Source organism: Phyllostomus discolor, chromosome 9 (genome assembly GCF_004126475.2).
Source record: "Phyllostomus discolor isolate MPI-MPIP mPhyDis1 chromosome 9, mPhyDis1.pri.v3, whole genome shotgun sequence".
Taxonomy (NCBI): Eukaryota; Metazoa; Chordata; class Mammalia; order Chiroptera; family Phyllostomidae; genus Phyllostomus; species Phyllostomus discolor.
The window spans coordinates 92,822,587-92,844,690 of NC_040911.2; the positions used below are offsets into that span (position 1 = coordinate 92,822,587).

At 48.3% G+C, this 22,104-nt stretch overlaps 1 protein-coding gene across 11 annotated transcripts in view; it reads right to left on the reverse strand.

Moving 5' to 3' along the window:
* Window positions 1-22,104, reverse strand: part of PTPRT (protein tyrosine phosphatase receptor type T) — a 944,823-nt gene that overhangs the window by 491,257 nt on the left and 431,462 nt on the right. For all 11 annotated transcript variants that reach the window (XM_036009848.1, XM_036009845.1, XM_036009847.1 and 8 more), the window contains exon 7: window positions 13,196-13,489. In XM_036009848.1, the coding sequence (XP_035865741.1) occupies window positions 13,196-13,489 (294 nt within the window). The remainder of the gene's footprint in view (window positions 1-13,195; window positions 13,490-22,104) is intronic.

The following is a 22,104-nucleotide window of genomic DNA, read 5'->3' on the forward strand; positions in this document are numbered from 1 at the left end:
GCACACACATCTCGCCACCACGTGCATGCGATCGTCACCCATGAACTGAATGCCTGCTCTGTGCCAGGTGTGACACCAGGCACTAGTGACCCGAACAGAGGGGGGCGCTGTCCTCAGGGAACACACCATCTAGCAGAAGAGGCATGCAGGAAACAAACAGGCACACAAATAATTAGCTGATTACAAATCAGAATAAGTGCCATGCAGAGTGTTACAAGTGCTTAAAAAGGGGAGTGGGGGGGAGACTAATCGAGAACAGAGTGTCAAGGACAGTCTGTTAAGTGACTCTGAAAGGGACACATAAAGGATGGTGGTGAGCACACTGGGGAGGGTACGAGGGGGGTGGAGAGAGTCCTGGGGCAAGGGAATGGCTGGTTCAGAGCCCGGAGGCAGGGAGAGTCTTGACCTTGGTGGTTTCAGGGAACAGAAGACAGACCAGCAGGGCTGGCACGTGTGAGTGAGGCAGAGAAGGCAGCAAAAGTAGAGGCTAGAGACGGACGTGAGTTAAAGCAGACTTGAACTTTCACTTCATGCCTATGATGTGGGCAAAATTTAAAAAGTGACGTGAAGGAGACTTGACTTGGGGTGGTGAACCCACAGTACGATATACAGGTGATACACTGTAGAACAGTACACCTGAAACCTAAATAATTTTATTAGCCAATGTCACCTCAATAAATTTAATTAAAAATAACAGTACAAAATTCTGTCAAGGTTACACTGAAAGTGCTCATATCATTACAAAACAGCATAATTATTTCATGGAGGACAATCTGTGAAATGTTGCAAAAGCTATAAGGTTACCTTGACCTTTTAATACCTCACTCCTTAAAATTTAGTCTAAAGAAAATAATTCAAACAGAAGACGACAGGCAGGATGGTGGCAACATTCTGGAAAACACCCAAATATCCAACAATACAGGAATCACTTAGTAAATCATTGTAATTAGACCCAATGGGACACTATGGGGCCATTAAAACAAGGGTGAAAACTCCGTAATAATCTGCAAAACACTTCTTGGTGTTGAGTGACAGGTGGGGACTGTAAAAGGCATGTGGGACATAATTACCTAAGAATGAGGTCAATAATTGAAATGCAATAGGCACTAGCAAAAAAAAAAATTAACTGGTATATGAGATATACATATTTTTTTATTTTTAAAATTTTGTGCTGGTGTTGATACCACTCTATTTTCCTCGAGGAGGAGGAGGAAGAGGACAAGAAGGGGACACGGGCCCAGCCCCCACAGCACCTGCAGCAGCTGCACCTCCAGCCCTGGGCCCAGCTCGGAAGAGGGTTGGTGGAAGAAGGTCTAATAATTCAAGACATCCCCCAGCTAGGCACGTCTATACTGCCATGGTGGGTGGGCTGCCCTCCCTACTGGGTCCCCATAAGCTCCCCAGCTCCTGCCACAGCATCCCCAAAGAACTCAGAATGACCTTGGGCCCAGCCAGCGGTGGGTGTGATTTAGAAACCACGACGAATGCCCCGGTTGCCCTCAGGTCTGGCTGGCACAGTCAGTTCCTCTCTACCGCAAGCCAGGTTTGTGCCCGCTGCTCTGTGTAGCTGTCCCGTTCTCCCCAGTGTAGCGGGACCCCTGCATCCCCAAATGGCCAGCAACAGGCAAGGTCCCCTGGCACTCCTCTGGCTATGCCATACTTTTGGCTGAGGCTGCACACCACACCCCTGAAATCGTGGGTACTCCCGGATCCCTTTGGAGACACAGCAAGTGGCTCCCCATTGCCCCCTGACCCAGTGCTGAGAAGACCGCGGTGTTTCCTCGTGAGGAGGACTTGGGCAGGGCAAGAGAGAGTGAGCCTTTAGGGTGCAAACTTGCCAAAAGCTCCCATTTACTAAACACCTATTAAGTTCTGGGCATTGTGCAGGGAACTTGCAGTTACAGCAGCAGGTGGGTTAAGAGCAGAGACCAGGATCAGACAGACTCCGTGGGCTCCAACCTCAGCCACTGCCTAAGCCGCATGACTTGGAACCAAGTATTTAACCTCTCTAAGCCTCGGTAGTGACGGCGACGATGGGGCACACCTTCCTCCTGGGACTGCGAGCAGAATCAATGCATTCTTTCTTGTTTTTTTTTTTTTGGAATGTCAAGCTCTTTTTAATTGAAGTATACCCATCATTCATATTAATGACCCTTATTTGACAGATGAGAAAACTGGTTCAGAGACGGTCAGCAGATTTCCCAAAGCTGTCCAGCACCTTAATGACAGAACGTGGACTCAAACCCTCATGGGGCTAAAGCAAACCCCTCACCTGCCTGTCCCTTGCGCCATCTGAACACAGCCTCCTGCTCGGGCTGCAGCCCGGGGCCCCGAAAAGGCGCAGCTATACCTGTACTTTGCAAGAACGTCAGTGACTCGCTAAATATGATAAAAAATAACCTCCCACATTTACACATTTGTACAGAGTGCTTTACAATTTGTAACAATCTTTCATGGCCACATTTGATTCCAAGGGGGAAATCTACTTTTATGCTGTATAAATTTTACATAGCACAGCAAAACAAAGAAAAAACAGTGACCCATAATCTCACCACACACGCACACACACACACACACACACACACACACACAAATCTACACCATATTTATGGTATGTGTCTGTGCATGCGCACAGATGCAGATAAATTGAAAAAATATTTTTAAGGGAGCAACATCCCCATTAAAATAAAGGCTTCGGTCTCAGCATCAGCTGCCCTCCCTGGACTGCCCTTATTGTCCACCTCAGTGCAAGAGATGTGCAAAGAGGGGCCTGAAGCTGAAGCTGGAAACTGATGCAGGAAAAGATGAACCGCTCTGGTGATATGAACACCTCGCAGCACCTGTGGGTGACCTGCGGGGAGGCGTGCAGGAGAGGAAAAGGTGGAAAATCCCTGCCCACTGAAAGGACTTTTAAGTCTGCGGAAGGATTTTGAATTGCTTGCTGGGTAGCCTGAAAATGCAGTCCCTTGCCTGTGTCCCATCAAACACCAAGACAGGAAACTGCCTTGTGTTCCTGCAGTTTCGGGGAGGGCGGCTGGGAGGGGCCAAGTCTACATCTGGTCCAGTGAGGACAGCACAGAGCAACAGGGGTGTTCCAGAATGCAGGGCAGGCAGGGAACGGGGGCCACATGTGCTCCCCTGGGAATCTGCAGAGGTCTTGGGGCGGGATCTCGAGCGGGGGACTCACATCAGATCTTTACAGCTCCAGCAGCTAAGCTGGCCCCCGCCGACACATGGGCTGCGTATTTCTATTTCAAAAACTTGAGACATAATAGCCTATGCAGTTCTGCAAGCTGATTTTGTTTTACTCATTACAGCATGGACACTGGCCCATGCCACCAGACAGTCTATAAAAACGTGGTTTGCCATATCAGCATAGGCGTCCGCTGTGTGCACACAATGTATTTAACTACTCTCCTGTCACTGGTGCACTTAGGTGACTTCCAAGTTTCTGCCCTTATAAATAATGCAGCGATGACCTCTATGAATACAACTCTGATTATTTCATTAGAAAAATAATTGGCTAAGCGTCCTCTAAGCATGCATGCTATGCCCGTTAACCCACATGCAGAAGTGCCGACGTGAGCCTGCTTCGCTGCTCCTTGCCAACGCTGATAATTATCAATTACAAATAGATATATTTTGGTAATGTTATAGGTTAGACATGCATTTATTTGATTATCTGTGACACTGGACATTTTGTTTTACACCAAACTATTTTTCTGCTATTCATATTTTGATGGGCAATTGCATGTTTATACCTTGTAGCCTTTTCTGTTTGTATCAGAATGATATTTTTATTGACTTGCTAGAGCTCTTTTGTATGCAAGTTTATTTCTTTTTTCCTCAATTTTGTCACATATGTCCCCACATCCCGTTTACCCATTTGTTTTTTGCATTTTGTAAATATAGAGCAAAGAGTTTTCTTCTCTTTCTTGTACCCTTTTTATGCAGTAAAATTTGTAAACTCTGATTCTACGGGATATTTGTTTGCTTTCAATTCACTGAAAGTCCCTTCTCGCACAAGAACAAATTTTTCTTTATTTTCTGCTGGTTTTTGCTTTTTTCAGCTTTTACCTTCAGTTCTTAACAGATCCAGAATTTCTTTAGCATAGCACGGTATGTAGGCAATAGATTCTATTTTTTCCCCAATTACAAATATACAATTGTTAAGCAATTCTCCACTCACATAAATTGTAACAGCCATTCTCACTACATACTGCATTAGTCTCTGGGATTAATTATTACAGCTATAATAATAAATGTTGATATTTCACAAGAAATCCCCGCCACCGCCACCCCTACTTTCCCAGAGTTCTTCACTACTTTCTCCTGCATATTCTTTCACATCCATTTTGAAATCACTTTTTCAAGTTCAAAAAAAAAAATCCCATTAGATTTCAATGGCAATTGTATTAAGCCCATAAATTAACTTGGGGAGAGACTAGATCTCTTCCCAATATTAAACTTGCTAACCTAACAACACAATATGTCTCTCCATTATTTCGGGTCTTGTTTTAACATCCTCAGTCCAGTTTTGTAGGAGTGCTGTTTTCACGTGCATTCTGCACATTTCTTGGTTTTCGCCTAAGTATTTATATTTTAATTGCATTAGAGAATAGGATGCATTTTATTATATTTTTAAGGGTTATTACTGGCATATGGCTATTGATTTTTGTTACTTGCTTTCAGTCAGACCATAATACTGAAACCTCTTAGTAGCTCTAATAAGCTTTTTTATTTTTTATTTTTTTGGTTTAGTTTATTCTCTGAAGACTTTGAAGCCTTAAGAACATTTTCTGCTAGAAATAAGAAAGTGCCTTTCCATTCTTTGCTTACGAAGAATTCTGATCAGTAATGAAGGCTGAGTTTTTTCAAATTACTTTTCAGCCTCTCTCCAGAGGATCCGATGGTTTTTATCTTGTGACCTACTGAGATGAGGCATTATACCGATGGTTTTTCTAATATTTGACATTTTTCATCGGTGCATTTCTGGAATGAACCCAACTTGGTCGTGGTGCCTCATGCCTTCATAATGATGCTGGATTCTAGGGTCAGGTTAGAAAAATCTTGAGTTTTATAACTATATAATTAAAGGTTCAATTCCCAGCTGAGCCACTTGGGCTGATACATGGTGCTGAGTCAATCATTTACCTTCCACATAGTCAGTAGAGAAAATTATACTTACCCCACTAGGTTGCTGCAGGAATTATAAGTAAAATTCTCAAAGCGACCTCAACACTGTGGGCCTTGCCCATCACAGACACTCAAATTGAGTAGCCGCTGGCTCCATTGTTCTAATCATCCATTGTCTTTGTGCTGTTGCTCAAGAGTTCCAAAGCTACAGCCATGACTGACCTCTAATTTTAATTTATTTTGGAGCTATTTCTTTTAAAGTCAACTAGCTTGATAAACCAACACAGTTAGGTTTTATTGGCATTAATACCTCTCTGTGGCTCACCTTCTCATCATATCTCAGCCTCCACAGTCAGGAGGGCTTGGGGGAGTATCTACCAGGGCATGTTTATTGAACTATCTCACATACCAGGTGGTCCTAGTTCTCTAGGGAGCAAGGGGTTGCAGAGAAATCTAAGAGCAACAAAACGTTTAACTTTTCTTGTTGCTTTGGGATTTCACCCAAGGCTATGAAACCAAGAAGAGAAGCAGTAAATATTGCTGCATCCTACAGTGGACAACTAAGGCACTGCCAGATGTCCCTTCTAGAGAGTGCTAGGAGTGCCAACCAGACCCTTACAAAGAGTGAGGGTCATTCCAACACCACCCTCGGCCCTTACAATAAGGACACTGTGTGGGCTGAGACCCTGAGGTTGCATATTGTAGGTGTAAGGGGAACGGCTGTATCTTTTCTCCTTCCCTTCCATAAGCCGGGTGACAGGTGCTGCAAGTACCGCTTGCAGACACCGTGTGTGCAGTGGGAGGGTCGGGGGAGGGGTCTGCGAGGAGAGGAGATGACATCTCACCCCTTGAAGACACCTGCTCAGCTGCAGACACTCTCTGGCTCACACAGCAGCTCCAGAACGGAGTGTGGTTAAGAACAGGATTTTCCCCCTTTTCATTCCTCATCTCTCTGCCTGGGCCTAACCATGCCCCCGTCCCCACCCCCATGGCAGGGAAGAAATGATAGAGGCTTTACAAAAAGCAAACTAAGCAAACAACTAGAACAGGAGCAGAACCACAGAAATGGAGATCACATGGAGGGTTACCAACAGGGGAGTGGGAGGAGGAGAGGGGGAAAAGGTACAGAGAATAAGTAGCATAGATGGTAGGTAGAAAATAGACAGAGGGAGGGTAAGAATAGTATGGGGAATATAGAAGCCAAAGAACTTATATGTATGACCCATGGACATGAACTAAAGGGGGGGAATGTGGGTGGGAGGGGGTGTACAGGGTGGAGGAGAATAAAGGGGGGGGAGGGGACAACTGTAATAGCATAATCAATAAAATATATTTTTTAAAAGCCAGAGGGAGGGGAAGTGTGAGAACAGCCACCATCCCTAATCCACATCCTTCTGAGTGAGTGGTGGTTGTAGTGCTTCCATCCGGGTCGCCTAGAGCGCTCTGGAAACCACGTCCCTTGAGCAAGGTATGGCCTGCAAGGAGGACCGACCCCTTTCCCTTATTTTCCACAACGCTGCAGATTTCTCCATTGGTCTTCAGATTTTGCTTTGATTCTGGGAGGGATGGTGATTCCACTTCTATTGGCTAATCTTGCTGGGTTTCCCTAAGACTTGTGGGTCACCTCACCAGGTTATGGCCGGGCAGTTAGACATCTGTGCTCCTACCACCGTCCTGCCTAGAAGGGAGTTCTGTTTACTTGTAATTCAGAGCCCTAAGGGTTAACCCCAGTTACACTGCCCCCCTGTACACAGAGTGAAGCTGAGGCTTATGGGAAGGGGAAAAGGCCTCCCAAGGTGACTTGCATGGCTTTTTTCTACTTTCTAGACCCTCAATTCTTCATCCTCTCTGTCTCCACTCTGCCCTCGAACTGCAAGCCAGGTGGACACGCAGCACCTACCTGAGGATGCTCATTGCAGAGGGCAGAACTCATTTCTCTGTTTGCAAAGGTCTTTAAAAGGCTTCCTCACTTGCCTTGACCTCCCATAAGAAAGAAGGGCCTGCAAAACAGGCTTCCGTCTAACTTGGGACCACAGGCAAAATCAGACGAAGGCCAGTTCCCATTCCTTCCACTGTCCGGTGTATTGCAGCCCCTCCAAGCCCCACAGCTCCATGGCAAGGACGCCATACTACCTGCACAGCCACCACACACTTCCCATCCTCCCTGTAGCACTCAGCCGGCGAATGCACCGCTGTCTGAGAAAGGGGCATGGCAGCTAGAGGATCCCTTGACCACAGGGTCCATCATGCCACAGCGGGGAGATCAGCTTAGGTCCCCACACACTCTCTCTGGGCCTGACCTTTATTCCTGAATAAAGTTCGTCGAGGGGCTTCTATGCACTGGGTTCTCTGATAGGCATGTGACATATCTCACTGGAGCGTCACAACAAAAGGGTGTGTCATGATCTCCCATAAAATGAAAGAAGAAACGGAGGCACAGGCAGGTGCACTCTTCTCCAGCCAGCAAGTGGCAGCTTGAAATAAAAACCAGATTCTTCAAATGAGCTACTATCACTTCATGGAACCTCCCTCTTTTAATCCCCCTGGAGACAACAGAGCGGTAGACACATCAGTTGGAGTAGAAGTCCATAAACGTGTAAATAATGTATAATGTGCAGTCACCCCGCAGGTGGGGGGAATAGGAAGAGCCCTCCCCCCCAATCAGCTGTCTCTGTCCTGTTTCTGGTGGTACACAGGCTTCTCACACGGAGGGCCTGAGCTCTGTGAGATCATGAAGAAGTGGTAGCCTGGTATGAGGCCGGTCATTCCCAGGAGGAAGCAACCACGAGGTGGGGTGCGGGGGTGTACTGCATGGTCCCTGGCTTGCTGGGTTGTTCACTGGTGATTCCAAACCATGACATAAGGACAGCTGCCCAGATTCTGGCTCACGCGGGGCTCTGGGGCAGGGGCATCAAACTCATTTTCCCCGGGGGGCCACATCAGCCTCACAGTTGCCTTCAAAGGGCCGAATGTAATTTCAACTCTTTATCAGTTAAGGAGTAGTTACATTTATACAGTCCTAAAATTATTTCGGCCCTTTGAAGGCAAGCAGGAGGCTGATGTGGCCCCCGGGGAAAATGAGCCTGACACCCCTGCTCTGGGGGAACGAAGAGGGAAGCTTTCTGGAGATTAAAAAAGACAACTTGAGATGGCTGACAACCCGTTTGGGAGATAAGGAGGAATAGGTCCCCTGGGAGTAAAACCAGGTCCGTGAGTGAGTCCGCATGGAGACAGATTCAGGTTGCAATGGGGGAGAGTTTCTCTGTCTGATGCGGGGTGATAGTTTAAGACATCAGCAAGAAAGTGCCCAGGACGTTCAAAGTAGAGCCTGCGGAAGAGATGCAGGGACCATCAGGGCTGTGTCTGCACCTCTTATTTCACCTGCTTACTGACCTTGGTGCCCATCCTCAAGGTCATTGCCCTTGGTTCTCCTTGGGGACTCCAGATAGTTGATGCTAGCGGCCTGTCTGCTGCCCCACCTCTTTTAAACCCAATGGGCGCTCTCTGCTCCTACAAAGGACCCCATCTAGAGTTGCACGATAATCGGGCCAACGTAGGGGAGACGGTAATAGTAACCCCTGGGGCCCCCAGTAGTGAAACAGTCTGCCATGGGAGAGTGTGAACCTCCCATTGGGGGCAGCAGTCCAGGTGATACTCCACGTGGGGGTGGGAGGCAGGCACCGGACAGCCCCCCTGGGCCCAACCACTACCATTGGACATCTGCCGTTGGGAATGTGCCAGAGGAAACCGCCCACTGTTCTAGAGAAGAAAACCTCTGGGAGTCCATCCTGCACTATGGTCATCATGTTCTGATATGGGATTTTCCATCAGATGATGAAGAACAACAAAAGAATACAGCCCACCTTTCCAGACACCAGTCAGCCCAGAGAAACGGACAAGATGGACTTCCTGCTTTGATATGATGATTCATGATCATAACATGCGTAACAGCAGCAGCAACAAATAATAATGATTTGTTTCATGATAAGCATCTAAAGAGCATTTGGAGCTTTCCAGAGCACTTTGATGTACATCACCGCATTGGCTCCCTGGGCCTGTATCTCAGGGACGATGGTGAATGATTAAACGGAGCAAGAGGAACGAAATGATGAATGGAAAATGTAAATGAATGGGGCATCTCAGGAGAACAGCATAAAGAAAGAGAATTAAATTGCTTTCATCAGTACTAAGAAGTCCCTTTGATTCTAAAATCCAGGTGCAATCAGGTAATTCTCTCCGTGGAGGGGCAGGGAATCTGCAGGTCTCACCTGCGCTCCAGGTGTACCTACACCACCACCGCTGTGCAGCTCCGCCTCCCAGGAGCTGGTGCAAACCTAGATGCGCTCCCTTGGCCCGAGGCCGTCTTTTGTGCTTCCCCCCCTAGGGACAGGGCTCCACCCTTTGTCTCTCAGTCATCCCAACCAGAAGCCTGGGAGCCTCATCTTTGGCTCTCCTCTCCCATCCCCACATTCCCAGAGTCCTACCCGACAGTCTGTCCAGGTTCAGACTTACCTGGCTACAAGTCCTACTCTGAGCTCTACACTCGTGGTTTGGGTGCCGCCAACGTCTTATTGATGGTCTCTCACTTAAGGGTTGGACCTTGCCAGTGCCCTGATGGTGACCTGTCAGACCTGCCCTTGCAGACCTGGCCCTCTGGTGTCTTCCTGGCCTATACCTGAACTTGTAGCTTTTTGCTGTGAGCCTCTGCCTGCTTTTAGCATGACCTTACCAGGCCAGCCTCTGCCACCAGAGCCCAGCACAGAGTCTGGCATGCGGAAGTGATTGGTTCAGTAGGTGTTTGGTGAAAAGGACTGTTGTTGCAGCGCATGGCAGCCATTCATTTTCACCTGGCCTCCATAGTTACACACTCCCAATCCCACACTCAAGTGGCCACTGCAGAGGAAACTCCATCAGTTCACGCACTGGGGAGTTCCTTAGGCCAAGAAGCTCAGCTCTGTAATGTTGGTTTGGTGATTCTGAGCCTCAGTTTCCTCCCATCTACCTCTCAGAATTGCCTCAAGGGCCAAACAGTATACTGGGCGTTCCCAGGGTGGTGTGTTGGCAGGTCAGTGGTTGTTGGATGTGGATGTGCATCGGCATCCCTTGGGGGGATCCTTAAAGCATAGACCTATGGGTCCCAACCCAAGAACTTCAGGATCATTCAGTCTGGGGTGGGGCCTGAGAACCTGCATTTCTAATGAGTTCCCAGGGGTGCTGGTGCATGGGTGCGGGGGCCACAGTTTGAGGACCACTGCTCCAGATCATTCCATGAGCATTGCTCCTTCCACACCAACCGTGTTCTCCTATGAAGTTTGGTATTTTAATACCAGGCTTTATGTTCATGTTTTACCCTTTATGCTGTTTTGTGGGAATCTCAACCCAGCCTGTAAATTCCTCCGGGCAGAAATTAAACCTTGCACACTCCACGCTCTCTCATTTTCTGTTTTGTAAAATAATGAGTACATTTTCGGTGTGATTAATAATGGATAGGGAAAGGGTGGGAGGGCTGAGACTACCAACCCCCATCAACAACATCCACAAATGAGTATCACCCTTGGAATCCTCTTAAAAAGTTCATCACGAGGCAAAGAACATTCTGCTATCAGCGGCAATGTGGGAAAGAAGATAATCTTCTAGATGATACGTTTTATAAAATGTGGGTTATTGAAGATTTTAGTCAAAACTTAAACATCAACATTTTCTTAAATATAAAACCACAAACAGCATTTCAACTCATAATTTTCATACTGCCAGTCAGCCAATTGTGTTTTCAACATGTAAAATCCATTACACGGTCACGGCGACAATTTTCAATAGATCGTAAATTTTTATTGAGATGATCATCTTGTGATTGAATTTCAAAATACATTACGGGATCATCAGCAGTACATCCATGGGGGCTGCTACAGTCCTTTGGATGGCATTCATAAAGCTCCAAAGCCCTGGAAACTCTTAGATTTACCCCATGGAAAGAGGAAAAGTCTCATCGGCAGGATCGAATCAATTATCTTTCTGGATGGATATTGAATTGCACAGCTGAGATAAGGTAGTACCTGAATTAATGACCCATCTTATGTCCTTTTGAAGTGATACGTTTCATAATCAGGTTTCAATGAGGAATTTCACCAAAGGCCCCGTTTTTCAAAATAATCAAGAAAACAGCATCTCCCTTCATCATGGCAGTTCAGTAACTTTCAAAGGCATATATTCCCGGGCAATGGAAATACCGACTGGGGGTCACATGGTGCCAAGACGCAGCACTGCGACACTTTAGAAAGGCTGCTGTCGCCTTCTCTAGAACCCTTGTCCTGATGACGTGAGTGTGTTCCATCCGATCAGCATATTAGGACGGGCTTGGGGCATAACACAAACTGCGCATGTGCAGTGTGATTCTGCACGAGTGAGGCAGAAAGCTGCGCCCCGCTGGACTGAGCCACAGAGGAGGACACACGGAGGAGCGCCCACCTCCAGCAGCCACCTACTCCTCCGTGCTCCGCCCAGGTTACGAGCCGCACCCATCCACACCCGGGGTCGTGACTTCCCTCACTGTCAGACGGCCCTCCTCCCCTGCTTCACAGCACCTCCCAGGCTGCGACCTCTCTGACGCCCACGTCCACGAGCAAGAGCAAGCGTCAGCACGTTGTAAGGTAACACGCCCTAGGTATTGCCGTTTTATGCACATTCGGGCACTCCCGTGCAAAACCGTGCCGCCATTTTTACTAGGTTTGTCTCTCTCTTTTTTTTTACGTGTCCCTGATGGAGCACAAGTGTTGCGCCTCACGAGCCCTGGGGTTTCACTGCGTAACTCTCCCGAGTGCAGTGATTCTTAGGAACACGTTTGTCGCACCACAGTGGAACTGGCTGTATTTTAGTTGGCTTTTTGTTCCATGGTGGTCACTGTGCTGATGGGTCTTTCTGTCCCCACCCTTTTCCCTTGGACCCCGCAGCCCATGCCACGGCTTCCCTGACCCCCCAGTGAAGCACCCCCAGCTGCACACACCTCACGGGGGCGCACACACCTCCCTGCCTGCTCCTGCCAGTGGGGCCAACGGGCAAGGGCATTCGCGTCAGGTGCGAGTTCCAACTGTGCCACTGGCCAACGCCATGACTTTGGGCAAAACGTGTAAAAATAATGAGTCTCCATTCACTCATGTGTATATGAGATCAAAATAGTCATACTGAAAGGCTACGGAGAGGGGAAACATGAGGTAATATACACCACATGATATGAAAACAAAAAAGAACATCGAGTTCTTCTGATTTCTTGAGTTGCATTCAGAGCTGAAACATCTCAGGGATACATTTAGGGACACGCTCTCAGCCAACGGCCTCAGTGAGAAACTCCAGGGAGGCCCAGAGCCCGCGGGGATAGAGCTGGATCCACAGAGCCTGCACAGTGCCAGTCCCAGCCAGGACACTCTTCAGCAGCATGCAGGAACCCCAGAGAAAGCTCTGGAGCCACGGATGCCCAGGGACCCCTGAGCCAGGAGCTTGTAGGGACAGACAATCCACAGGACCCTTGGAGGGTCAGTCCCAACCCAGACTCCTAGGCAGGAGCCGGGAGCCCCTAGGCGACATGGACCCAGGAGGCTCTTGTGACTAAGCAGCTCCAGAATCCCCTGAGAGACACTTTCGGAGCCAGGTGCCCCTCAAAGACAGAACTGCAACCAGGAACCCTCAGGGAAACTGTGAAAACCAAAAACTCATAAGGGACCTAGGCCCAACGCAGGGGTCCTCAGGGACACAGCAAGAACCAGAAACCTTAGATACACCACAGGAACCAGAAGCACTCAGAGATCGAGTCCCAGTGAGACCTTCAGAGCACACAGTCAGAGCACATAGTCAGAGCACACAGTCAGAGCAAGGCGGCCTGCAGAGATGCCAGCAAAGCCAGCGGGTCCCCTCAGGCCGGGACCAGTGTCCCGACGGCTTTCCTGCACAACGGGACACACACTCACACCAAGGAAGCTGAGGAACGATGGCCACAGAAAGCCAAGAGGAGGACTGCGCACGGCGACAGCCCAGCCTCTGCTAATGAAGTCAGGGAGGAGGCTCTTACCTGCGCACTTGGTCCTGGTGGTGAGTGGAGGCCCCGGTGGCCCTGTGCCCCCCTCTCCCGGCCGTGTAAGCAGAACCCGGATCTCATACTCCACGTCGGGGTCCAGGTGCCACAGCTTATAGTTGGGAGAGTCCACTATGTGGGTCTCAGCCCAGGTGCCGGTGGTGGTGCGGTATTCCACCTCCTTCAGGATGATGGGGCCATCCCCGATGATGGAGTTGGCGTTGGGCTTGATCCACAGGTACGTGGCCCCGACAGCCAGCAGCTCTGGGGGCGCAATGGGCGTGGGAGGCTCTGAAAGACACAATCAGAAACGAATGTGAGGCTCACGTGGTTTGCAGAATAGAATCCAAGCACGTGAGGAAAAGGGACAGGATTCCAGAGACAGCCAGAAAAAAACAGCCCAGACCCCTTTTTAACCCCATTCAGGTCCTACTGTAACTTCCACGATTTTGCACCTTAAGTACCCGAATCAGTATTTCTTCAGTGACTATATTTAACACCTACCAGATCTCTCTCACTTAGAGACAGGGATGAGAGAAGGCAATTGCGAGAAAATGGTTCATCCAGAGCCCAGCAAAGCTGTCTGGGCCACTATTCTGCTTTCAGTCCTCAAATGAGAACCTGGACTTTACTGGAATGCAGTTTGGCTCAAACGCCAGGGGAATCTGAGGTTCACAAACACGTCCTTTATAGGAACCCGTAGGTTGTTAGTAGTTCTCCTGAAGAGTGATTGGAGCCTAAGTAGCCCAAGGATGATGGCACCAGGAAGAATTCTGCTTCTTCCTCAATTGTAGCAGGTTCCTCCTGCAGGGGCAGTGTCACTGGCCACAGCATTCCCAGTGGGGGTCAAGGGTCAAGTCATGCCAAGTTATATTGCATTTGTTATCTGTTGCCACCCCTCTCCCTTAAGTTCTCCATCTTCAGCTAGATCAACCAGGCTTTCAATAAGCATTTGTGGTTGCCTCTGACTGGCAAAGCTGCAGAAGTCCACCCGTGTTTTGTACTTTTTCCCATGAAATCTCACATGTATTACTTTGTGTAGTTCTTGGGACATTGCCACCTCTATTTTGATGGAAAAAAAAACCCTGAGAACTCAGGTGACCAGGTCACCCACCTGAGATCACGGGATCAGGCAGGACAGACCCCAGAACTGCACGCCTCCTGAGACCAGCTCTCCCCCCTCGGGAGGCTACTTACCTCGTGATGCCCATTTTGTGAAAACCGAAGTGGATGTATTTTCTATTTGTTGCAAAACAGAGCAGGGGAATGACAATAGAGAGAGTGAGCAGCAAGAGGAAATAGGTTCCTTTCCCTATGACCCAGCATAACAGCCTTTTTATTTCTCCACGTTCCATTCCAGTTCCTATTCGCACATGCCAACTTTTTCCAGGGGGTTCCAGGTGCACAGAGATATAGTGCACATCCGTCTTTCCTTCACTTACTGTATTCTAAGGGCTTTGCTTGTATACTACATAGATCTTATCACTGTCTTTAATAGCTACACGATAATCCATCGGTTAATCACAAAAACTATTCCCCAGCTGATGCGCCCATGAGTTGGTCCACGTTTTGCTATGGTAAAGAGCGTTGCCATGGACATCTTTGTGCAAATGACTCCGTCCTGCTTGTCTCATATTTTCTTAGGACCCACTTCCAGGAGTGGGATTATCTGTCAAGGGGTACGAGCGACTTAGTGATGCTGTGGGCAGAATTAGGAAGTGGAGGCTGGGAAAGATATTGGGGATGGAGTACAATGCAGGTGTGTTCCAGAGCTTTTGGGGAACCTCTGCATTATTCAGGGGGCTGAGGCAGGTATGAGTTTCAGTTTGGAACTCAGGTGAGAGCTTCTGGATGGATAAAACTCATTCAGCTCCTTTGGTGTTTTCTTTCTAATGAATTACCTGGCAACAAAGATTCTCCGCAGATGGAATAATTGCTCTGAAACAGAGGTGGACAATATTGTCTCAGTGTGACTCAGAGCAAATCTTCAGGGACGGCTTCAGATTGCCTCTATTACAGCCTGCCATTTGGGCAGGGAAGGAAATTAAACAGATTAGTCAGGCTAGATGCTCTTCTTTACAAAGCCATGGAGGTTATTTCTCAAGGCCTTGTTATCTCAAAGGTGTTTGCAAATTGATTTTTGGATAATTTGTTCCAGGTAGAGAAGTTAAGTCGGCAGGCAGATTATTTCTGGGCTCATCCTCTGTGCATTTTAAATCTACGGAGCCTTTGATCACCACCATCAACTCTCCAGAGTTCCCATCAGTCTCCAATGAGGCCCCCAGGGTGATATCTGTAGCTCCGTGATGACCCTGCCCGATTCCTTAATCTAATTATTCACAGACTGGCCCTGGACAGAATTATGAGCAGCCGACTTCAATGCTTTGGGGCTGGAGCAAGGGGCCACCTTAAACTTTCTTCCATCGACTTTCCACCATGGTTTTTGCTCTCCTATTTCAAGCACTAGCAGTAAATTGCTGACCACCAGGAAGAAAATAAAGTATTAATTTTTCCAAATGTTGAGTCTCTTTTCGTGTATTTCCGATGGTTGGTGCGAGTAGAGTTACAAACGTTCCCACGAGTGTATGAATGTCTCCATCTCAGACGACTTACTGGTTCATATGTCCCAGTGCAGACGAGCGATGCAGCCAACTCTCCCTCTGACTCCTCCAGAATATGTCAAAGAAAACATCAGTGTTGTTTGTACTTGACGCCAAGAGCCATCAGGTTATTGATTTGTCTTTTCTTTATTTTGTAGTAATCCATTGATTATCCTTGGCATTCTTTAGAAGTCACATGTGCTAGTGGCTCAAAGGGGCAGAAGCTGGGATAAGATGCACTGATTTTTTTTTTGTAGGCACCACCTTTTTACGAAATGCACAGAGACTGTGTTGATGTGGGTCAGGAGGAGACCGTTGTGATCTCCTCTCTGTCTGCGGTGACTGTCCAACCAGAGAGTGCAAGGAACCTCTGCAGCCATCGAATGCAACCACCAGGGTCAGCATAAAGGAAACTGAGGCCCAGGGAGAGCTCATGACCCGTGAAGCCGGGAGAAGGCAGGGCAGGGGTAGGGCATTAGAACTCAGGACTCGGAGAGCATTCCTGCCTACACTCTCTACTGTTGTACTTGAGGTATTTCAGGAATGGACTAGAAGGATCACTGAAGGAACTCGATACCAGTAGTGTTGAACTTTAGGGGGTGCGTGGGTCCTTATGAAAATCTGGTAAGAAACTCCAGACTCTCTTCCCAGGAACACACATAAGCGCAGTACCTGGAGCTCTGTGCAGCGTTTCAGGAATCCACGGGCCCTTCTGAAGCCCTGAAGAGTCCATGTTGAAAATAAAGGAGACAGGCCACACGCCCATAGTAGCTGACTCCTCTCTGGAGGCCACCCTTCACTGCAGGGGCTCGAGGTTGGGAGTACAATCAAGTAAGCGGATGGAACTTGATGAAGAGGTCACAGCTCTAGTGCTTCCAGGCTCCCAGGCTCCCAAACGTTTGGGTGAAAAGGAACATATAAGGGTTTCCTCAGGACAACTCCAAGTCAATGTCTAGCTTCCCGTGACCCTGACCCACCAAACATACTCATAGATTTAGTATTGGGGCTGAAATGTGTAAAGGGTAGAGACAAGGGCCTGCCCACGAAACGCTGTAACCTAAGTAGAAATCCTCCACGGAGGAGGTCTTAGAAGTGTGGGTTGACAGTACAAAACTCCACAGACTGGGTGGACTAAACAACAGACAGTTCTCACAGTTCTGGAGGCTGGGAAGTTCAAGATCAAGGTGCTGGCTCCTTGCTGTGTCCTCCTACGGAGGAAAGAAGGAGCTCTCCAGTCTCTTCCTCTTCTTACAAGGGCATTCATCCCACCATGGGGGTTCCACACACCCCCACGGCTGCATCTATACCTAATCACCTTCCAAAGGCACCACCTCCTGATACAATCACATGGATGGGGGGTGGGCAGGTTGGTTAGAACCTCAACAGACAAACATGAAGTAGGGGGGCAGGGGAGGGCACCAACTTCCAGCCTTAGCAGTGGTCACGTTTCCAAATCCACCTCTCTCTTCATAACGGACTTTGTCTGATGGCTGGGGTCTTGAGAGGCACAGTCTAGCTGAGAGAAACTCCCTGTGAAAATTATCCTTTCTAGTACGTACCCTGTGCTTCTCACGTGCCAGAGTGTGGAGTGCAGCATTTAGTGGTGAAAAGAAATACGGGCTGTGCGTGCCCGTGGAATCAGAGGTAAGGAGGCCAATCAGAGCAGCAATGACAATCAAGTGCAATGAGGGTCACGATGGGGGTGACAGAGACAGACAGGAGGCCTGTAACGGGACCGAATCTGGTCTAGAGGTTAGGAAGGCTCTTCTCAAGGGAGCCTGAGTATGATGTGCAGACCTGGGAATTCACATAAGTCTGTGGGCAAAGGCATCATCCTGAGAATTCTGCAGCTCTGGTTTGCTTGGGAAAGTACCCACAAGGCCAGGATAGAAGACAAATTAAACTACGTGTCTGAACATGTGTTCATTCCTTCATTATGCAACCACGGAGTGCCTGCTGCATGTCGCATTCTGTCCTAGGCACTGAGGATACAGCAGCGAACAAAACACACACAGTACTGGTTGCCAGGAGCTCAAATGGTAGCTTTCACTCAAGGATGGAGAGGCAGAGGTGTAAGGAGAAAACTAAGCTGATTCAGAAGCTGTGGAAGATAAGCAAATCTGAGAACAAGCCAGGCCTAGGGGGATACTTATGAATCAGCCAGCTGATGCACAGCCACAAGACAGAATATTACACATCAAGGAAAACGGACAAACTGCTGATACACAACATGGATGGAGATCAAAAGAAAATTCTAGTGTGTAAAAAGAAGAATGTTGGATGACTGCATTCATGTGCAAGATTCAAGAAAAAGCAAAGCTGATCTACGGCAATAAGAGTCAGAATCACAGTTACTTACGGGAGCAGGTACTGACCAAGTTAAGGCATCACAGAACTCTCTGGGGGACTGGAATCCACTATGTATTGATTTGAGTGATCAAATACTACTAATAATCAGAAAAGTGTTACCTCTGGTGGGTGACTGCCTGGAAGGGGGCGTGAGAAAAGTTTCTGGGAGGTTAACATTTCTGGAGCTTGACTGGAGTTGTGTAAGACTCTTCAAGCCCTGTACTTAAAATAGCAGCATTTTGCTGTGTGGAAATGACACCTAAAAAAAGACGAAAGAAAGGAAACACAGAAAAATGTGGCTAATCCATGGCCCAGCAGGTGGGAAAGATGCCACTACCCCTCACTGGGAGCTGAACCGCAGAATATTTGGGGGAATGAGCCTTTCATTCTCTACCATATCTCTGAACCACGCAAAGCCGGGAATGACTGTTTGACATTTGATGGCACCCTCTGCTCACGAAATTTGGAACCAGATCAAGAAGAGGGAGGAAGTCCGGCCTCCAGGGCACTGAGACGCGTGTTGGGAGATGTCACTGGCCCCCTCCAGCTCACCGTCAAAGCCCTTTGGGGACACGACTCCGGGAGCCATCCACGAGGCCTGGGGCAACACCCCTGACCTGCCAAGGCGCCCCTTCAGCACGGAGGTGGGGAGATGACCCCTTAATGTGAGTCTGCCTCGTCCTGGGGCAGCAATCTGCAGACCAATTCTGTCTCTCTTTTCCCTGCTGTGAGCTCTTGTAACAGTTTGACTCCCCGGAAATTCCGACAGAGAGCAAAAGTGCTTCAAATAGCTGGAGAACAGGCCGGGGGCCCGTTGCACTGTCCGCTCCAGACAGAAATCAAACCTTCTGAGAAAACCTGAATGTGACGAAGATGAGAAATGAGCCTTGCCGTGTTTAAGGTGGATGCACCCTGGCCTCCCACACTGTCCACCAGCCTCCTCACCCTGCCTGATCACCTTTCTAACTGCACGGCTGTTGACTGACCCGCAGGGGTCTGCAGGAAGGCCCCCGCCCCCACCCACCAATATACACACATGCCCACACATATTTTATCATTTCCCCACTGGGTTTCTGCACATGCCATTTCTCCCAACTGCAATTTCTGTCCCTCCACTTTTAATCGAACTCTACCCTCCCCCGGCCCCGCTCCAATTCCGCTTCCTGACTACTCAGTTGTGTGAGGACTCAGCACAGAGTAGGAGTTCAAAAGCATCATGCTGATTAGACAGATAGCCTACTGATTGGCATGCAGCCCCGCTTCATAAAATTATGAACCGAGGATCAAAAGGCAGAAAGGAAACTGCCCGGGGACCAGGGTCTGAGCTCACCGCGAGCCCTGGCCTCAGCACAGGCCAGCTCGGATGGGTGGCCCTGGACGGAGCTCTCCGCTTTCGTGGTTCTCAGGTTTTTCATCTTTAGAGTGAAAGGTTGTTTCATAACTCGAATGTGAAAGGTATCTAAATGTTCTGTGTAGGAGACCGTTCTGCATGACATGGGCCCAGCTCCCACTGGGAGATGCACAGGACCCACGGCCACGGATAGGTTCTCCCGTGGGGAATCAGGCCTGCAATGTGCCTAGGCTGCTTTGAGTCTTGCTTTTTGCTAAAAAGCACTTTTGCCTTTTTATTTGCAAATAAATATCCCTCTTCTGTGATGTGATTAGCAGCATTGGCTCCTTTGTTTTCTGTAAAAGGTAACCACCTGAAGCCAACCTGTGCATAGTAAATGAGGACCATTCATGTAATGGGCAGAGAAACTCAGTAAAGGCCTGTCATGGCAGAGGATGCAGCTTTTGCTCCCCTTGAGAGAAAAGCCATGCTGTCCCTTTTGCTCCATCAGACTCGGTAGTCCGTGTGAATGTCTCATTTCATCCATAATGACTCGGGCACTGCAGGCCAGTGTCTACATCACTTCCGCCAGAGACCACGGGGATTCTGTGTGGACATGCTCACTGACTCTACCCTGATGGGCGTTATCGGCCGTAGACCCCCCCTTCCCTTTCATCTCCAGTGTGGGCCCACGAGGTCCCTGAGCGGAGGGTATGATAAGTAGATACACTCGTCCCTCGGTATCCATGAGGGACTGACTCCAGGACCCACATGGACACCAAGGTCTGTGGATGTTCAAGTCCCTCAGGTAAAATGCTGTAGTATTTTCATATAACCTCTGCACACCCTCCCGTATACTTTAAATAATCTCTAGATTATTTACAATATCTAATACGATGTGAATGCTATGCTATCCTCTGTTGCTCAGACAATAATGACAAGAGGAAAAGCCTGTACATATTCTGTACACGTATAACCACATAATCCATGTCAGCAACAATGTAACTTTCATTTTCGGTTAGTTGACTGGTTGGTTGAATCCACCCACACGAAACCTGTGGACACGGAGGGCTGGCTGCAAAGCATCCCATCGACCAGCAGGTACCTACCAGAATTAGTCTCAGTGACCTAGCCTAGCACACGGTTCATGTTCAATAAATACTTGATGTTTTATTGAAATGGGTAGAAAAAATACTTGAAAAGTTTTCCCCAAATAAGATGTTGGGGTGGCAATAAAGAAACGAACAAAAGCAAGAAGGAGAATGTTACGGAGAATAGTAAGTGGACATCCGCGCTAAGAACTGGAAGTGTTCGGGGAGGAGCTCTCCAACAACTGGAACAGAACGGCAGTCAAAGACACAGCTGAAAAACGTCTTTGAAACAAATGAAGCCCTGAGTCGCTTGACTACAAAGAGCACAGTGAGTTCCAGACAGAATCAATGACGGGACTCCCACTTAAGCACACACTGGCAATATTTTGAAATACAAGCCCGGAGGAAACGTCCCCCGAGAATCCAGACCAAAACAGCTCTCCATCAAAACAAAGAGACTGAGAAACCAGTTCCCAGGCTTCGTGCTTGTTGCAACCTGGAACCCGGGATGGGAGCGGGAGGGCGAGGAGGGCACCTGCAGCGGCACCACAGACGACAGTGGCCGCTGATGAACACGGCAACCTGTGTGCACCTGTCACTCTCCTTATGCCTTAAGTATCATCTCATTTCACCTTCACAGCAACTCCAGGGCTAGATGCCGTTCTGAGTCGCATGGCTTTTGAAAATAAGAGAGAGATGTGGATTAAGCAACCTGCCCAGTGTCAAACGAGTAGGAGTTCAAGGATCCAGGGCTGGGGCCAAGGCAGCTTGCTTCCCTGGGGTCTGACCTCCTGAGCACAGGGGTGCAGCCCTCACACCAGGTTTTAAGAGGATGTTTCAGGTCCCCTGAGTTTTACAGCCGAGAAGTTGTGGTGCATTTACAATGCCAGTGAAACACTTTTAGATTCTGAAAGATGTAGAAAACTTTCTGTCTACTTGCCCTTCCTTTACGGAAAAATCACGTGAAGATCTACTCCTACTCCAGTCCACCCTGGCATGGCTCCGAACTCTGACCTCTGCCTAGGATGGAGGGATCAAGACGTTAAATGGATCGGTCCAATGGGCAGGTTACTACCCCTGGGCCCTCCGTTCTCAGGTGAGGGTCTAGACGAGAAGCATCACCTCCTGCCAGATGGAACTGGAGCCATAACCCAAACTGTAAAAACAGAGAGAACTTCACGCCCCTCTTCCCAGTGGGATTTAGAATATACTACATAACAAGCAGTTTCATTATGAATGCTTCACCCTTGCTATGGCCATCCTTCTGAAAATAGACACAAAATCGTTCTGTGGGATAGTCTTTCCCTCAGATGAGACTCTTCCTAGGTACAGAAGTTCAATGTTAATTAAACTAAAATAAATGACAAAAATCCTACCTGCTTCTACTTCTGAAAACACCTGGCCATGAGTACACCAAAATGTCGATGCTTTCCTTCGAGTTGTGAGTACACGGATGTTGTTTTCTTTTTCTCCTTCCTCCTCTTCTTTGTTTTCCTACAGATGTTCTCCAAAACCCCCACATCGCTTGTTTGTTAG